The sequence below is a fragment of the Schistocerca cancellata genome, chromosome 8 (genome assembly GCF_023864275.1).
Source record: "Schistocerca cancellata isolate TAMUIC-IGC-003103 chromosome 8, iqSchCanc2.1, whole genome shotgun sequence".
Lineage (NCBI taxonomy): Eukaryota > Metazoa > Arthropoda > Insecta > Orthoptera > Acrididae > Schistocerca > Schistocerca cancellata.
In genome coordinates, this window is record NC_064633.1 from 462244692 (window position 1) to 462263780 (window position 19089).

The 19089-nt window shown below is 43.7% G+C and overlaps 1 protein-coding gene across 1 annotated transcript in view; it reads right to left on the reverse strand.

Annotated features, from left to right (window-relative positions):
• LOC126095631 (A disintegrin and metalloproteinase with thrombospondin motifs 7-like) overlaps positions 1-19089 on the reverse strand; it is a gene marked incomplete at its 5' end in the record, with an annotated part of 619647 nt that overhangs the window by 159374 nt on the left and 441184 nt on the right. Inside the window, one exon of the mRNA XM_049910395.1 lies at positions 5814-5919. Coding sequence (XP_049766352.1) covers positions 5814-5919 — 106 coding nt within the window. The remainder of the gene's footprint in view (positions 1-5813; positions 5920-19089) is intronic.

Genomic DNA, 19089 nt, shown 5'->3' on the forward strand with positions numbered 1-19089 from the left:
GTCTGCCATTGTAGTGTTGGGCAGCTGGATGTTAACAGCGCATAGCGTTGCGCAGTTGGAGGTGAGCCGCCAGCAGTGGTGGATGTGGGGAGAGAAATGGCGGAGTTTTGAAATTTATAAGACTGGATGTCATGAACTGCTATATATATTATGACTTTTGAACACTAGTAAGGTAAATACACTGTTTGTTCTCTATCAAAATCTTTCATTTGCTAACTATGCCTATTAGTAGTTAGTGCCTTCCGTAGTTTGAATCTTTTATTTAGCTGGCAGTAGTGGGGCTCGCTGTATCGCAGTAGTTCGAGCAACGAAGATTTTTGTGAGGTAAGTGATTTGACGAAAGGTATAGGTTATTGTCAGTCAGGGCCATTCTTTTGCAGGGATTCTTAAGAGTCAGATTGCGTTGCGCTAAAAAAATATTGTGTGTCAGTTTAAGCACAGTCATGTATAATTGTTCAAAGAGGACGTTTCAACGTATAACAGAGTAACGTTTTTACTACGGATAGTGACAGGACAAACATTACAACTGATAGTCTACTTCCTACACTGCCACAAGGAAACCTCAGGATGCAGGGAATTTCTTTTCCAGTCATCAGGAACAAAACAATCAATACAATAAAAGTACATGTCAACTACCATACTTAAGCTCTTTAATTTTTTTCCAAAAACAGCAGCAGTTTAAAAGCCTTTTAAATTTTTTTAAAAAAGATGGCTATTATAGACTCGTGTGGAATGTACAATCTAGCGTTCAATGAAAGATACAACCTAGCGTTTTAATTTCTGTTTTATATGTAAAGTGTCATCAAAAAGATTCTTATATGTGTATGCCAACGGCCTTGCCGCAGTGGTAACACCGGTTCCCGTCAGGTCACCGAAGTTAAGCGCTGTCTGGCTGGGCTAGCACTTGGATGGATGACCGCCCGGTCTGCCGAACGCTGTTGGTAAGCGGTGTGCACTCAACCCTTGTGAGGCAAACTGAGGAGATACGTGAGTGGGAAGTAGCGGGTCCGGTCACGAAAACTGACAACGTCCGGGAGAGCGGTGTGCTGACCACATGCCCCTCCATATCTGCATCCAGTGATGCCTTTGGGGTGAGGATGACATGGCGGTCGGTCGGTGCCGCTGGGCCTTCATGGCCTGTTCGGACGGAGTTAAGTTTTCTATAGGTATATATTCTGTTAGGTTTGCTGCCGGTTAAGTGCTTTACGAGTATGAAGTGATTCGAATGATGATGACGTTTTTAAAGTGTCATAGTGATAGGTTTATTTTCGCACTAATTTGTGTTTGACAATGATCGATCTTATGTCTCGCTATAGCAAGCGTCTCATGTTTACATACGTCGTCATTGGCGCTGCTGTTTTACTGCTCATTCGTCATAAATATCCTGCTGTCTGCAAACCACTGTGAAGTCCTTGGTACAAGGTATTTTTCATTGTTCCACATCGTGGAGTTTTATCGCTTTATATTCTTGTATGTTTCGCCGAGAGGATGACTGCTGAAGTACTACTATGTGCGTTGTAATTATATTGCTCTAGTCTAGCCGATCCCTACGGGCGATATGTAACGGGCTGTAGTGCATTTCTACATTCCTGACTTAAAAGTAGTTCTTTAAACTTTTCATCTTGGATCTTGCGGGTCATTTGGCGTCTGTCTTCAAGCGACTGCCAGTTCACGCTTTTCAGCCTTTTCGTAACGCTCTCTCCTGAGGCAGACAATGCTGTGAAATTCGTCATTGCCCTTCTCTGAATATGTTCGACATACACTGTTAGTCCTATTTGGTAGGGGATACAAACACTTAAATAGTATTCGAGGATGGGTCGTGCGAATGTTCTGTAAGCACTGTCTTTAGAAGACTGATTAATTTTCACCGAGTCCTACCAATGAACTATAGACTGCCACCTACTTTACGTACGACTGAACTTAAGTAATTTTTCCATTTCATATCCCTACATATTGCTATCTCAGGTATTTGTCTTACATGACTGATTTCAAATGAGACTCACTGATATTGTAGTCAAAGGACTCTATGTGTTTCCATTTCATTAACAACACAATTTTACTCTTCTAAACCTTTAAAAGACGTTGCTAATCTTTGCACCAGATATCAAAATCTGACTGGATATTATGCAGTTTACTTTCAGACAGAACTTCATTAGAAACATCAGAAAAAGTCTGAAGTGACTATTATACTGCCCGCCAGATCATTAATATACTGAGTACATTGAGATAACCAACTAATGGTCAGAAATCAATACAATGTGTGTTAAAAAGGATTTACAACTTCGAAAATTCGTACAAACTTATTCATACTACTTAGAGACTTAGTCTTGGTGTTATCTTGACGGAAAATAGATCAACTTTTGACTGTCCTGGTACGCTAGTACAGAAATGCGCCGCAGCAAGCGCTAGTGACAGTTACAGCAAAGATGGCTGGCTACCTTTACTGGCCCTGGGTATGCCCGCTGTGTGTCTTGGTTTGAAGAGTAGAAAACTGTGACAACTTTTAGTTTTAGGATTCATCAAGGATATTGTGTTTGTTCAACCTTCACTGGCTTCTCTACAAGAGATCGGAGCTAGAATCTACCTCGCAGTTGGACAAGTCACACCTGACATGCTGCAGCGAATTTGGCAAGATATCGATTTCAGATGGGATGTGTCCTGCACCGGAGATCCCACTGAAACTATTACGTATAGGGTAAAATACTTTATGTAAGTGGTATAAAATGATACCAAAATCATGTCTGTAAGTTAAATGATACAATCAATGAGTTTTCAAATTTGTAAAGCCCTTTTTGATAAACCTGTTACTTGATTTAGTACTGACATAAACAACATGTACCAACAACTTGAACACATAGTAACAGTTGCTAATGGCAACCACTAGTCTCAAAATGTGTATAACAATGGGGTGTAGAATCTTTCTGCATTCACTCAATTATTATGTTGTCTATTTTACAATAACACCGTAGCTATGACCTATCAAGCTCCTCTTCAATTCCTATTGTGCTTTCGTACTCCAACGACGTCATGCAACATCATTGGAGGATATCCATTGGACCGAGACCACTTTTCGTCAATTACTACGTTATTTGTCTTAGGGCGTTATTTGTGGTAGAAATTAACCGTAATTGTATTGTAATGACTGAGACTTTGCAAGTTGTTTGGTTAGCTCATGAGAGACACACGTTTCAATTTCCTTCACATTTCGATAATCTCTTAACAGGGTGAAATTGTCTGATAATTGAGTGTACTTCTCCGTTTTTTTTTCCGTATAGTGGAACATAGGAGTAGATACATATGAATGGATGGTAGGTAGATGAAGTTCAAACCGATAAGAAATGCATGAGTCGCCGAAACGATGGAAGGTGGGTAGATGACATTAGAAAACAAGAAGAAACAACATGAATGCGTGTAGCTAGCTGGAGACTGTAATGAATGGTAAAGTCTAGAAGTTGACTTTGTTCAGCAGTGCATGTCAAATAGCTGGTGACGATTATGGGTTGAAAAAAAGGAAATAATTTCATTCTTCTGCAGCTATCTTATACTATAATACCTAATTTGCCTATCCTAGTACAGTCACTGAAGTTTGCGAACAGATCTGCACAGTTTGCTGTCAGATGTTGATGACAAGGTGAATACGTGTCTTCGGCCAGCTCAGCGTGTAGTGTATTTGGGCTATAATCATAATGTCGTAGGTTCAAATCGTGATAGAGATATACTTTTTCCCGAATTACATATTTATTAACAAATGTAAATGTTAATTAACATATAAAGAATTATGATTTTTAAGACCGAGGAGAAGGTACCTGGATTCGGTTAAGAATGATTTTGAAGTAATAGGTTTAACATCAGAAGAGGCACCAATGTTAGCACTGAATAGGGGATCATGGAGGAATTGTATAAGGGGGGCTATGCTCCAGACTGAACGCTGAAAGGCATAATCAGTCTGAAATGATGATGATGAAGACAAATAACATCGTTTTATTTTTTATTACTAGTTACGAAAATGCGAGTATTTAAAATCCATTAAAATTGGAACAAAAATGCACAACACCAAATAATAAATCAAATACATTTTTATTTTTAGATACTGAGTAATATTGTTGATTTATACGATTCTTTTCATTTAATGGAAAGACATTTTGGATGTCTGTATCAAATTTTAAATTACTGGCGTAAGGACAGCATTTAAAACTAAAAAGATGATTCAATATTTGTTAACATTTGCATTTGTCAATAAAAAGGAATTCAAATAAAGAGAAAAGTATAATACTAGCAAGATTCGAACCAGCGACTTTGTGAATACAAATCGATTACGCTACATGCTGAGGCACTGACAAATTTATTTGTGTTTGCCAGCGCTACTAATCTTCAAAGGCAATATTTTTGACTGATTTTGAGAGTTGTATCGTACTGCTGTGGGATACTGATGTCCGGACACTGGCCTTCAAATTCTGTAAGCGTGAAGAAAATCGAAAAAAGGCAGGTCCATAAGGTTCCTTTGTGAATTCTTATGCTTTGACAGAGTTCTTCCCTAGGACTTCGTATCTGCCATTCAGCAACTCTTTTAAAGCCGAGTATTCTCCTCAGTAGTTTTCTCTCATCTGTCTCTAGCAGTTCCGCGCCATGTCTTCCTAGTGTTATCGTCTCACGTTGTTCGCCTACAGTACCGCATTCATCACTGTTACCACGTAGTATCTGATTTTCGCGGCTGCAGAGATATTATTTTCATTATACAGGGTAATCAGAAGCAGTCTGAAAAGCTTGTAAGGGTATTGCAGGGGAAGTTGTGCTGAGACATAATTCTTCAGAAAAAAATTCGATACGCGGCGTTTCCGAGCTATTTAGCATCGAAGTTAGCCGATCAGGTGGTTGCGTGCGCAAATTCAGGAACACTGCCAGAGGCAGTGTCGCAAAAAGGGTTCTTCGTTTGGTTTCGTCAGACCAAACAAACGTAACTTTTGGTCATCCAGCTTAAATTTATCACCCCCGGAAAGGGCACATTTTAACTGGTAATGAACATTTGAGTAAATGGTAATTCACGGACCCGTAGATGCCCGTGTATTACCGCATTTTATGAAGTACAAATGCTTGAAACTGCGGGCGCAACGACGTGACTGGCTAACTTTAATGCTAAATAACTCGAAAAGATGCAAATTATCGAAATTTTTCGTAACAATTATTTCTCAGGATAAACTCCCCTGCAACACCCTTAAAAACTTTTCAGACCGTCTCTGACCATCCTGTACACTTCTCTGGCTATACAGAAGACTATCGCCAACGTCTTAAGCGTCTGTATTATCACCACACTACTGCTGTTTTCTCCTGTGGTATTCAGTGTCTTGGTATTTGAGTAGACTGTCCTTAGCCTTAAAGAGCAGGAAGTCAATTTGAACCCAAAGTCCATTTGAACCCAATTGTCCTTTTTATGTCCCACGTGTCACTTTGGTATTCCCATTTCTTTGTATATTGCCCATCATTCCCTGGTAATCCGCTCCAGCGTTATGATGAACAAAACTGGTGACAGTTCATCACCCTGCTTGACACCAGTCTCGATATCAAACTCTTCCGACAGTGTTCCTTCGAATCTTATCCCTGCGTTTCTTGTCTGTCATGATCTCCGTTATCAGCTTGATTTTTGTACATACAGTCAGACCATTAATCAATTTCGCCCACTAGCAAATACCCCAGCTTTTTACGAAGAGTGGAGTAAAATGCAAAATACTTGGCTCGTTGTGGGGCTAGCAAAATTTTGTTTATTCCGTGAAGTGTGTGCCGAATTGGAGGCGCCTGCCACTCACCTGCAGGGTCGCCGACCTTTCGGTATGGTTTCCACTTGTGCAGCTTATCCTCGAACGGTTTGGAGTCCATCTCGGAGCACTGCACCTCGCGGAACGTCGGCGAGCCGTCCTCGCAAGGCTGCAACAGAAGTGGGCACATCTCGATCAACACCTTCATCCTGAAGCTGCGGAACAATGGTCATAACCACAGGTGGAAGCGTAACCGCCCAAAAACACTTTTCCTTACGGAAAATTAACCGCCTGTGGAAGGATTAAATGAGCACACAAACAATGCTATACCGCCATGTCCATGTATTACAGCAGGACTGAATGGCGTAACCAGTTGCACCCCTACAGCCAATTAATTGGCAAAGGCAGGAATTCGAATACAGAAGCCACAAACAAACCCACACACGAGTCTACACAACGAGCGACCAATTTTATAATCAGACTGACCACTCATATGACGACTTGGTGTGTTACAGGTACGCTGACGCCGCAACTGTCCCAGTAGCTTTCGTCAGACCAGCTACAACGGTAATACCTCTCTACGAAGAATCCCCAACACCCAAGCATGAACTACCGCTATATGGTACAAACTCACCAGTAGCCCTATTATCCGTCCAGAATATTGTAGAGGGTTTTTTCCCACGGCACTTGCCGTTGCACTTTTTCCCCTCCGCCCTTAAAACCGCTACATTTCAGTCGCTTTTTTCTCCTCGATGGGACCGTGTTAGCGGGTGATCGCACTCGGATCTGCGAACATCCTAGATTCACATCCTGTGACTCCTAGTACTGCAGAAGAGACCGCAGAACTTCCTGTGATGGTCAGCTTGCTAGTGCGAGTGTGCAGCGACTCCATTGCCGGGACACATCTTAAGCATGCAGCTGGGTCGCTCTCATACTAGGAACGCAGCCTATGCTCGAGAATCAGGGTGAGTGCACAGTGTAGAAAAATGAACGTCATTGAGGACTGGGAAACCACTAGCGATAGTTCAGCCTCACAACTGGAACGGCTTTCTCCCACTGTGCAATTTGGTACCTTTCGTTAGAGATGAGTGAGTTCGTCATTAATAAAGAGGAGATGGACTGTGCCATTTTATTTTCGTTCCTTAACTTCAGGCTACGGTACTACAGCACGGAGTTTCAATATACAGAGGGGTCCAAAAAAATGTATCCACTGTTTAAAAGTCCATAACTGGCAAACTAATTGACGGAGTTGTACCATCTTTGGTAGTGTAATAGTTTGTAGTTCTGGCAATCACCACACAAGCGTTGTATTGCGTTGTTTTGTTTTGTCAGTCGCCAGGTAGTCAGTGTTTTGTTCTTAGTTGCACCTAGTTACTCGAGTAAACATGGCTGGCGCAAGACTTACGTTCGATGAAAGGAAGTCAGTTTTGAAGTGCTATTTTAAGTACGAAAACATTAATGAGGTTCAACGGCAATCTCGAAATGAGTATGAAACAGAGCCATCGACACGTTTAACGATTCGTCGCATTCGAGACAAATTTGCCGTTAATTTGCCAGGAGTAAATGTGTCGTGGGGGTTGTCTTACCGGGGCTTGATTGCACCATTCTTCTTTGACGGCACATTTTACCTACCATCCGAAACTTATATGGAGACCGAAGAGTTTACTTTCAACAAGATGGTGCCCCAGCCCACTGCCAAAATTGCGTTAGGGCGTATCTGGACGAAAATCTACCAAGAAGATGGATAGGCCGTAGAGGTGCTGTGGCGTATCCCCCACGTTCCCCAGACCTAACTCCTCTGGACTTTTACCTGTGGGGAAAACTAAAGGACGTCGTTTATCGACAAAATCCACGCACATTGGGTGAACTTCGAGAATCCATCGTACATTAATGTGCAAATATCCAACTGAACACGTTGCAGTCAGTAGTTCGTGCTGCAGTTCGGCGGCATCGTTTGTGTGTGGATGTTAATGGTGACCATTTCGAACACCTACAGTGATATCTTTAAGTTGGAATTTAAGCTACACTTTCACCAAAAATGAGACAAATACGTCAATTACTTTGCAAGTTATGGACTTTTAAACAGTGGATACATTTTTTTTACCCTTCTGTACGTCAAGACCGCAGACAAGTACCTGCAAACAAGCAGAACATTAATTATGTAACTTCGTTTTTTCTAGATGAGAAATAAAATTTCATGCCTACCTGTTCTTTAATACTTCTTTGCTACACTGCACTTAGTTTAGTTACTCTATCACGTTACATCTGTGTGAAAATCTGCAGCAACTACTTGTGTTCACTAGTGGTTTTATTTTCACTGCTTGTTTTTCTCTTTGTAAAAGCTTGTCTCACATATAACTGTCATTATTATGAGGGACGTTCAATAAAAGAGCAACATAGTTTCATCTCGGCCAATTTCGGCCAAAAAAAATGCGGAATGTGTTGTGGGACATTGTGGAATACTCCCGCTTTTGCCCCTACAGGTCCACGGAGTTCCTATAGAAGGCGACGCTATACGTAGCCTTGAAAATGGCGACTGCAATGGAGGTGCGTTCCAAGAAGAGAGCTATCACTGAGTTTCTTTTGGCGGAAACCAGAGCATTTCAGATATTCATAGGCGCTTGCAGAATGTCTACGGAGACCTGGCAGCGACCAAAAGCTCGGTGAGTCATTGGACAAGGTGTCTACCATCGTAGCAACAATGTAGCGCAAACCTGTACGATCTCAGAGTACCGGCCGGTCGCACACAGCTGCGATACCTGCAACGTTGGAACGTGCGGACACACTCATTCTATGTTATCGACGGGTCACAATCAAACAACTGCTGCGCAACTGTACATCTCTGTTGTTGATGCAACAAGACGTTAGCTCGTCCAGTAGAATGGTACCATGTGAGCGTACAGGCCCTTCCAGTGATATGGCGTAAAGCCGTCGCATTGAACGTAGATTACTTTGAAAAGCAGAGTTTCGTAGCCAAAAGAGTGGGGGACAATATGGTGTATTGGAATTACGAATAAAACCAATCTGCTTTCAGAAAAACGTGTTGCATTACTTATTGAACGCCCCTCGTGCTTAGGATAAGCGCATGTCGCCGTTGCGGCACCTTGATGGACAAGCTGTCCCCTATGGGTCAATAGCTACCTCCTATGTTTTGCTTCCTTGTCTTCATAATTAGACAATAATCAGAATACTAATACATATCGTTTCTTTACGTTCATGAGGACTATTTATCCAAGAACGAACACTGATGCGCTAAGTAATGGTTAAATGCAAAAAAAAAAAAGATAAATAAGCAACGACATTTACGTCTATTGTCACGTTCTTATCGAAATAAGTACTCACGAGAGTTCATATAATACTGCTTAACTCTGTATACCACCACATATGTGTTTGACAAGCCATGGCATGGTTACAAACCGACAAAACGACCGGGCGAGAGAACAAGTAAGAGCTGACCGGATAAAAGCCTAGCTATATTAAATACAATGTGCGAGTAAATAGGACTCTCACAATTTTCTTCGTGTTATTTTACTAAAAGGCAAAATGGGTCCTGTGCTTTACACTTCATATCAATTACCGACAGAACTTATCCGAGGAACTGGAGTATGAGGAACTGCTCGATATTCATCTGTTTCCTACAGCCAAAACCGAAACTGCAGTTCCAAAAATAAGTCTTAGGTAGCATTGTGACAGACTACCAGCTTTCATCGCGAGAGAACTCTCGAGATGTAGCCAGCAGCCAAGGAGATTAGGTTAGTGGTGTTTAACGTCCCGTCGACAACGCGGTCATTAGAGACGGAGCGCAAGCTCGGGTTAGGGAAGGATGGGGAAGGAAATCGGCCGTGCCCTTTCAAAGGAACCATCCCGGCATTTGCCTGAAACGATTTAGGGAAATCACGGAAAACCTAAATCAGGATGGCTGGAGACGGGATTGAACCGTCGTCCTCCCGAATGCGAGTCCAGTGTGCTAACCACTGCGCCACCTCGCTCGGTAGCAGCCAAGGAGAGGCAAAATTGCAAACAGTAGCACCTTCACTGTTTACTGCGCTAGAGTATTAACTTGATCACAAAAGTGAACAAACACGATTTTTGTCCGAAGGTTTCAAATATCTACCAGTTCGGTATTAGGGTCCGAAGAGCTAAAGAAATAGTGCGCAGATATTAGCTCTCGATGTGTTGAAACCTACGGTATATCACGAGTATTATTACCATAACTGAAACTACTTCTGTTAGTGTGGAGGATCAGTCATCGGCCCTGAGAGCAATCAACCTACGGTAGTGAAGTTTGATCACTACACGTCGCAGTGATGGGAATTACGACTGCGAGAGCGACAGCGACTGCGAGAGCATGAAATTCCCGACCTGATGTTTACTCCATTCGTGAGGGGAGAGAAAAAAGGAAAAAGATGAAATTTGGGGTGATGACGATTGGACTTCGAGGAAAGTAGACGTATTAGGAGAGGGATTAAATCTTTAGAGAGATTGTTGAGCCATTATTGGTGATATCTTATATAACTGGGGAAGTTACAAGTTATTAACGCAGACTATATTGTCAGTGTTAGCTCTTTTATTTGTTAATACACTCCTGGAAATTGAAATAAGAACACCGTGAATTCATTGTCCCAGGAAGGGGAAACTTTATTGACACATTCCTGGGGTCAGATACATCACATGATCACACTAACAGAACCACAGGCACATAAACACAGGCAACAGAACATGCACAATGTCGGCACTAGTACAGTGTATATCCACCTTTCGCAGCAATGCAGGCTGCTATTCTCCCATGGAGACGATCGTAGAGATGCTGGATGTAGTCCTGTGGAACGGCTTGCCATGCCATTTCCACCTGGCGCCTCAGTTGGACCAGCGTTCGTGCTGGACGTGCAGACCGCGTGAGACGACGCTTCATCCAGTCCCAAACATGCTCAATGGGGGACAGATCCGGAGATCTTGCTGGCCAGGGTAGTTGACTTACACCTTCTAGAGCACGTTGGGTGGCACGGGATACATGCGGACGTGCATTGTCCTGTTGGAACAGCAAGTTCCCTTGCCGGTCTAGGAATGGTAGAACGATGGGTTCGATGACGGTTTGGATGTACCGTGCACTATTCAGTGTCCCCTCGACGATCACCAGTGGTGTACGGCCAGTGTAGGAGATCGCTCCCCACACCATGATGCCGGGTGTTGGCCCTGTGTGCCTCGGTCGTATGCAGTCCTGATTGTGGCGCTCAGCTGCACGGCGCCAAACACGCATACGACCATCATTGGCACCAAGGCAGAAGCGACTCTCATCGCTGAAGACGACACGTCTCCATTCGTCCCTCCATTCACGCCTGTCGCGACACCACTGGAGGCGGGCTGCACGATGCTGGGGCGTGAGCGGAAGACGGCCTAACGGTGTGCGGGACCGTAGCCCAGCTTCATGGGGACGGTTGCGAATGGTCCTCGCCGATACCCCAGGAGCAACAGTGTCCCTAATTTGCTGGGAAGTGGCGGTGCGGTCCCCTACGGCACTGCGTAGGATCCTACGGTCTTGGCGTGCATCCGTGCGTCGCTGCGGTCCGGTCCCAGGTCGACGGGCACGTGCACCTTCCGCCGACCACTGGCGACAACATCGATGTACTGTGGAGACCTCACGCCCCACGTGTTGAGCAATTCGGCGGTACGTCCACCCGGCCTCCCGCATGCCCACTATACGCCCTCGCTCAAAGTCCGTCAACTGCACATACGGTTCACGTCCACGCTGTCGCGGCATGCTACCAGTGTTAAAGACTGCGATGGAGCTCCGTATGCCACGGCAAACTGGCTGACACTGAGGGCGGCGGTGCACAAATGCTGCGCAGCTAGCGCCATTCGACGGCCAACACCGCGGTTCCTGGTGTGTCCGCTGTGCCGTGCGTGTGATCATTGCTTGTACAGCCTTCTCGCAGTGTCCGGAGCAAGTATGGTGGGTCTGACACACCGGTGTCAATGTGTTCTTTTTTCCATTTCCAGGAGTGTAGATTCAAAATGTAGATCTACAATTATCAAAGGTATGTCGTGCCAGTTTCCATTTAATTAATATGTCGTGTGGGTCGATGGTTGCTGGATGTTAGTAAAGCACTTGCACCACACACTCACGTTCTAATTTACAGAACAGTTTTTTTTTTTCATTTTTCATTTCGATATACAATAAAGAACTATTTTACTGGACCCCTATCATCCATTGTCTATCGAAATACTGATCATTGCACACTGATGATTCCATGCGGCGTGCGAACGTGAAAATAATTTCAGGGATAATTCGAGATAAGCTGCTACATTATTGTAACCAAGCTGACACCAGACGACCCCAAGAAGACCATCAGTGGAAATATTGTGATCAGCTTGAGCGAGCACAGGCACTAATAATTTTACACTAAGCTATACATACGTTTGGCCGCCTAAGACGCAACTGATATACATTACTCACTAGGTTTATGCAGCTATGTGTTTTATGTGGTTCTTGACTATTCTATGAGGATTACTAAAGTTTAGATTTCTCTTGAATATTAATGACAGACTATTGCTTAATTACAGCACATGTTAACTGTCAGATATTTTATCATTTATAAGTTTCAGCCTTGGGAGTAACAGATAGTTAAATACACAAATTCTCAGAAATAGTTTATTAGATCGTAGTTGCCGGATAAGGAAAGGTAGTTATAGTTTAAACCATCAGCGGCTTATATAATATGGTTAACTGGGCAACTAAATGGCCGTATAATGCTGGCAAGGTATGTCAGAAGTGTCCTTCTAGCAAGACAATCATTTGAAACATACACTGCTGACCACTGAATATGCAATACCATGAAGGTAGTATGTAACAAATGTCAAACTGGTATGAAACGTCCTACATGCTTCGATATATAAATGATTACCATTTCAACACGGTGGCACAAAGTACGCAGAGAGGGCTAACAGCACTTACATTCTGTGTATAAGGAAAGATTACTCACCGTGTTTCTCGTTCAGAACTGACATTTGAATCACGGTTGTTTGTAAGAAGGTAGCCTGCCGCGGTGGTCTAGCGGTTCTAGGCGCTCAGTCCGGAGCCGCGCGACTACTACGGTCGCAGGTTCGAATCCTGCCTCGGGCATGGATGTGTGTGATGTCCTTAGGTTAGTTAGGTTTAAGTAGTTCTAAGTTCTAGGGGACTGATGACCATAGGTGTTAAGTCCCATAGTGCTCAGAGCCATTTGAACCTTTTTTTTTTATGTAAGAAGGTAGCGTTAACGCCTCGTGTAAAGAGAAGAAACATCTACCAGCACGTGTAGAATTCGAAGGCGGCAGGATCATGGCCTGTCGAGACATCCAGGATATTGCTGATCGGGAGCCAACGGCTCTATGGATTCCGGAGGGCCATACAGACCGCTACGCAGGATCTCGACACTCCCATGTGAATGGCGGTTGAGAGGGCAGACACAGTGTTCGCTCGCCAGTGCAGGGTCGTACAACCAGGTGACGCGCCTTGAGTCAGAAAATAGGCTCGTTTGCAGCAATACGAGACTCCGCAAGGACAGTGGAACCTTTGTAGCATCACGGACTGTTAGCGCGACGATCATTGTTACAGCCTCTTTTGAAGTGGCCGCAGAGAGAGCCGCGCTGGCAATGGTCAGCCCAGTGATATGCCACTTAAGCTAACACTACATGAGAGCTACCCGAGATTTTGAATTCGATCTAAAATTAACACTTACAAGAACAATAGTATCATAGTAAGTAGTCAAGGGAAACAAAACGATTCAATCGTTATCTCACACTGTTAAAATTCACAATATTTTGAGGTAAAATTTACGTCAGTTTTACAGATTTGCAAGAACGAGTTTTAATATTCAGGGACAATTTTAGCGGGAAAAAGAAAATGAAATGATGGTATGGCATTGTTGGCCGGGAGGTCCCAGTCGGGTTCGGCCGCCTAGTGCAAGTCTTATTTCATTCGGGGCCACATTGGGCGGCTTGCGGCTGATGATGAGAACAACACAACACCCAGTCCCCCAGCGGAGAAAAATCTCCAACCCTGTCGGGAAACGAACCCAGGCCCAGTGCAGGGGAGGCAAGCACATTACCACCCAGTTAAGCAGGTGGACGCAGGAAGAAGAAATTAGTAGTCAAATGCTTAAGGTCGACGAAGCCGGAGGCGCAAGAGGGCGAGAGGATATACAATATCTCACGTGGCGCGCTTGCGCTGTAGTTTAGGTGGCTTTTATACGCCAATTCCACTTTGAAACGATGAATGAATATTTGGCGAATAGCTGCCCACTACACCACCCTGGCACAGTGGCTTTGCACAACAGCACGGACTATCGTAGCATATCTCCCGCCTCAGTCTAAATTCCCATTCTACAAAGGCCTCTAGATCCATATAGTTTAATTCAACTTGAGTCTGTTTTCCGACTTGATAGGCCACGAGTGTCCTATACCAAAGTGTTCATCTCCGTTTCCCTACACTACTGCTGTAGTTAGTAAACAGTTATCTTTACAGCCTGTAGTTCCAATTTTGTAGACACTTTGCTTCAGTATAGTTTGCTTTCCTCGACAAAGGTGATACTGCCGTCACTTAGTGTCACGAAGTAAAAGTATCGGATGTTATGAAGTTGACAATCACTGATGTAATTTGATGCAGCCCGAAGGAAATCAAATCACGTGCGATGGCATGACTTACTATAACAATCACCTCCAGAAAAATCAGGCTACTATCACGAAACTGGGTCATGGTATTAGTTCTTCTCTACGTATCGGTACGCATTCAAAAACACCGCGCATAAAAACGGCATTTTTCCGAGGATCATTCCTCGTGTTCCACCGGTGGTAGAACGGTACAGTCGAGTATTTTGGATAGCCCTTGAGCTAGGTTTCATTTGGATACTCAACAATACTCAACAGAAGGATTGTCGTACCGCAACTCTTCTGCTGTAAAGGGTCAAAGTTTGAATATTACACACTTCCTCCAGTTTAGGCAAACTGAGCAAATCAGTTGGTTCTTTTTACATTAGATGTGGTCTACGACGCGCCTTAAGTAGCTTATGGAGGCAGCATTCAGTTCATCGGCGGTGCCTGAGAAATCCCCCAAAACATGATTTTTTGGTACCAAAACCGAGCCGCGGATTTATAGACCGCTATGCACAGCAAATGGCTGCAATTTTTTTACGATGTATTCCTAAAATATGGATCTCAAAACCTTGAAAATTTCTTGATATCTTTATTCGTTTCTGAATTACAGAGATTCAAAGTCACTCTACTTGTACACGTGAAATACGGACGTAAAATCCGGTGTGAGGCGAAAACGTAGTTTATAAAGTGATGTACACGGAGAAATATGTTCTAAAGTGCTTCCGTTATCGCCAGAAACCTCCTGGGAAACCCTTATCGTAGTACTGAAGCACATGAAAAATTTTTGTGCACGAAAAATCCGATCTGAGGAGTAAAATTAGTTTTGCCCTGTTTCAATTTCACATAATTAAATTATCAAAATTTTACTGACCCACGAAGTTATTTTCATATGAGTGACATGCTCTGCTGTAACAGGGAAAAAAAGGGAAGCAGCGGAAAATTACTCCTAACGGAGCACAAAAAGAGTGAATACATTTCTCTTTAAGTAAAAGAATATGACTGACAAGTGAAGTTCTAGCAGCCTCATTCTACCTTCCTCAGGGCCTTTAAAAATTTTTTCAGAAACCTTTCCATCATAACATATTAGCTCTCTTGGTGTGGCAAAGAAGTGGAAAAGTAATAAATACCCGAAGATAGTAGACAGCGGTTGTGGTTTAGAAAGAGCGAAGGAGGCAATGACAACGTGGCAGAAAGAGAGGGACATAGTGGCAGTGGAACATAGTTGAGAATGACAGAACAGAGCTAGCAAAAGAGTTAAGGAGACAATGCCAGTGGGATAGGAGTAAAGAGACGGAGGAAGTGAAAGCGGGTGAGAATTAGTGATAATGAGAGATGGAGTCTATGACAGTGACGACTAGGAAGAGAGCGATGGTGACTGTGAGAAGAGAGAGCAGCAGTGGGATGGAATGAATGACATAGTAGCTGTAAGAGAGCAAGAGGGAAACAGTGACTGTGAGAGAAGACTGAAAGAAGGAGACTGTGGCTGTAGCACAAGGGACAATTGCAGAGAGACACAAGGAGATAAAGACAATGGCTTGGGCTGAATGAATACGTGAGAATGGGCAAGTTGGAGTGAATGAGTATGAGAGACTTACAGCGACGGGCTACTGGGTGAGAGCGAGTTACAGTTATGGGGGGTTGTGGGAGTGGGAGGTGATATGCATTTTAAAAAGAGCGCGAATATGTTCGCATGCCAAAGTTTTTTAGTAAAGCTTTAAAAGTGTTGAGTTAGGTAGAATGAGCCAGTTGGTACCTCACTTTTCAGTCAGTCTTTTAAACGGGAACCTATACATCTTTTTGTGCTGCGATATGAGCATTTTTCCGCTGGTTTACTCTTGAATGTGACATAGTTTTCTCTACAGTAGATGATCTGACGGAGATCTTGGTTGCAGAAGACTGCATTCTGCCTGTTCTGGATGCATTCCACTTCGAAAATCACCTCATCATTCTGAAAATGCCAGTAACATAATTATTTCTTCTTACGGAAAGGAGAAGTCATTGGTTGCCACGCCAGGTGAGGACAGGAGGGTGAGGTAAAATTAGATTGCTCAAGATGCAGCATATGTGACTGCGGCCTCTACAGAGCGATCTGGGGTGATGTCGTGGAGGAAAATCGACCCCGTAGAAGCTTTTCGCGACGCTTCGTCTTTACAGTCTCCCATACCCCCTTCACGAGACTGCAGTAGTATGCTACTGTGACTGTTTGCCGTTTGTGAGAAAAATCAAGCAGCACCACCCCACTGGGGTCCCCAAAAGCAGCATAAACCTGTCCACTGATGGATGGGTCCTCGCCTTTTTCGGTGATGGTGAATCCACGTTTCCGCTGCTCACTTACTCCACTGTCTTGGGATCACTACCAGTCCAGCAGTTTAGGATGGATAATGCATAGTAGGAGGTATGTAACACTGAAAACTAACATTTTACGAGTTGCTTCCACTTGTCAAGGAACACTAGTGGATTAACTACTTCAGACCGACACGACGAAGAATTCGTTCCATAACATATTGTATATAGGATTGGAGGAAACGTAGTCTCTGTTTTCTTTCGAGAATCAATCCCAAAATCTGCTCAGTCAGCAGTCTAGAGTTTAGTGTTCGCAGTTTATCCAACGAATGACATGTTGTAGGAAAAATTTGTTATAGCCACTTAAGGGAAGAGCTGGTTACAACTATACAGTCTTAGAAATTTACTCGCTGATTCCGAATTCCTTGACACAGGCTGTATTACTTATAGAGCTATAAGGGGCGACCAAAAAGTTTCCGTTCGAAGGCCATGATGTCCAGAATCGGTATTCTAATCAGGCAAAATCGCCGTGAGCATTGAGACAATCAGTCCGGAACCGCGCTGCTTCTGTGGTCGGAGGTTCGAATCCTGCCTCGGGCATGGATGTATGTGATGTCGTTAGGTTAGTTAGGTTTAAGTAGTTCTAAGTCTTGGGGACTGATGACCTCAGATGTTAAGTCCCATAGGGCTCAGATCCATTTGAACCATTGAGTCAATCATGAAACCGATGCACCAGTTCGAAGATACACGATTTGTAAAATACCGTGACCTGCTGCGTGAAGTGATCCGTAACTGCCTGCTGCACGTCTTTGTCCGATGGCAATCATCGACCCTTCATGGCGTTTTTCAAGGAACTGAAGTAATGATAATGGTATGGGGACAGTTCGGGACTATACGGCGAGTGCTCGAGTGTCTCCACTTGTCCATAATCGACGAGGCTAGTCTCCCAGATTGATTGATGTTTTATGTTGTATCGCAGCCACCTCGGAACTTGGGGCACCATTCCACAAAGGTGGTTTTCGACAGACATGCTGCCCTATACCGGGTGGTCCACTGATAGTGACCGGGCCAAATATCTCACGAAATAAGCGTCAAACGAAAAAACTACAAAGAACGAAACTCGTCTAGCTTGAAGAGGGAAACCAGATGGCGCTATGGTTGGTCCGCTAGATGGCGCTGCCATAGGTCAAACGGATATCAACTGCGTTTTTTAAAATAGGAACCCCCACTTTTTTATTACATATTCGCGTAGTACGTAAAGAAATATGAATGTTTAATTGGACCACCTTTTTCGCTTTGTGATAGATGGCGCTGCAATAGTCACAAACGTATAAGTACGTGGTATCACGTAACAATCCGCCAGTGCGGACGGTATTTGCTTCGTGATACATTGCCCGTGTTAAAATAGACCGTTTACCAATGGCGGATGTTGTGTACATAGTTCCGCGTAGTCAGCGCGTACACAACTTTCCCACTAGAGCGCGCCCCGCTAAGCACAACAGCGCAGGTGCAGCGCTCGTCCGTCTCCGCACTACGAGATAACGCTGTCTTAGAGACGGACCAAATTCTGCTTCCGCTGATCCGCGTATTAATATGTAACGCAGCCAATGAGATTGCTGCTAACGTAGAACATTTTCTCCTCGCGGATCACACTCGCGCAGTGATACCTGAACGCGCGATGTATTATAACGAGTGTACAGACCTCTGATTAGTCAGTCTGCATTAGTCTGTAATCAACTTTCAGTCTGCGCCTAATAAGATTATCATATTCCCGTACATAGCCATGAAGAGAAATGTATAGACACTTTGTCAAGTATCAGAGATATGTGAGAATAAGATTAACGTACCAAGACTAAAGGAATTTCAGATTGTCAATTGTAAATAGCATCCAGAATCAAGTTAAGTAAGGTTTATGATTGTTATTATTTTAATAAATGTGTGTGAAAATTAATCAAGTTCTGTTTAAAATTGGTCACCATCAATCTGCTACTCTAAGGGTGCAAGTGGCATTTCTATCGTCTGACCTAATGGCAGAAGATAAACACGCCACGATAAGACCACGAGACATATTTCTGACACTCGCATAGAGTGACAAGTCAAATAATCTCATGGTGTGTGTACCGAAGGTCTTACAGTACGCACACCACAGCGGAAAAGGTCGATATCGTGTTAATGTATGGCTATTGTGATCAAAATACCCAACGGGAGTGTGGTATGTATACTGCTCGGTATCCTGGACGACATCATCCAAGTTTCCGGACCGCTCGCAGGATAGTTACGTTATTTAAGGAAACAGGAAGTGTTCAGCCACATGTGAAACGTCAACCACGACCTGCAACAAATGATGATACCCAAGTAGGTGTTTTAGCTGCTCTCGCGGCTAATCCGCACATCAGTAGCAGACAAATTGCGCGAGAATCGGGAA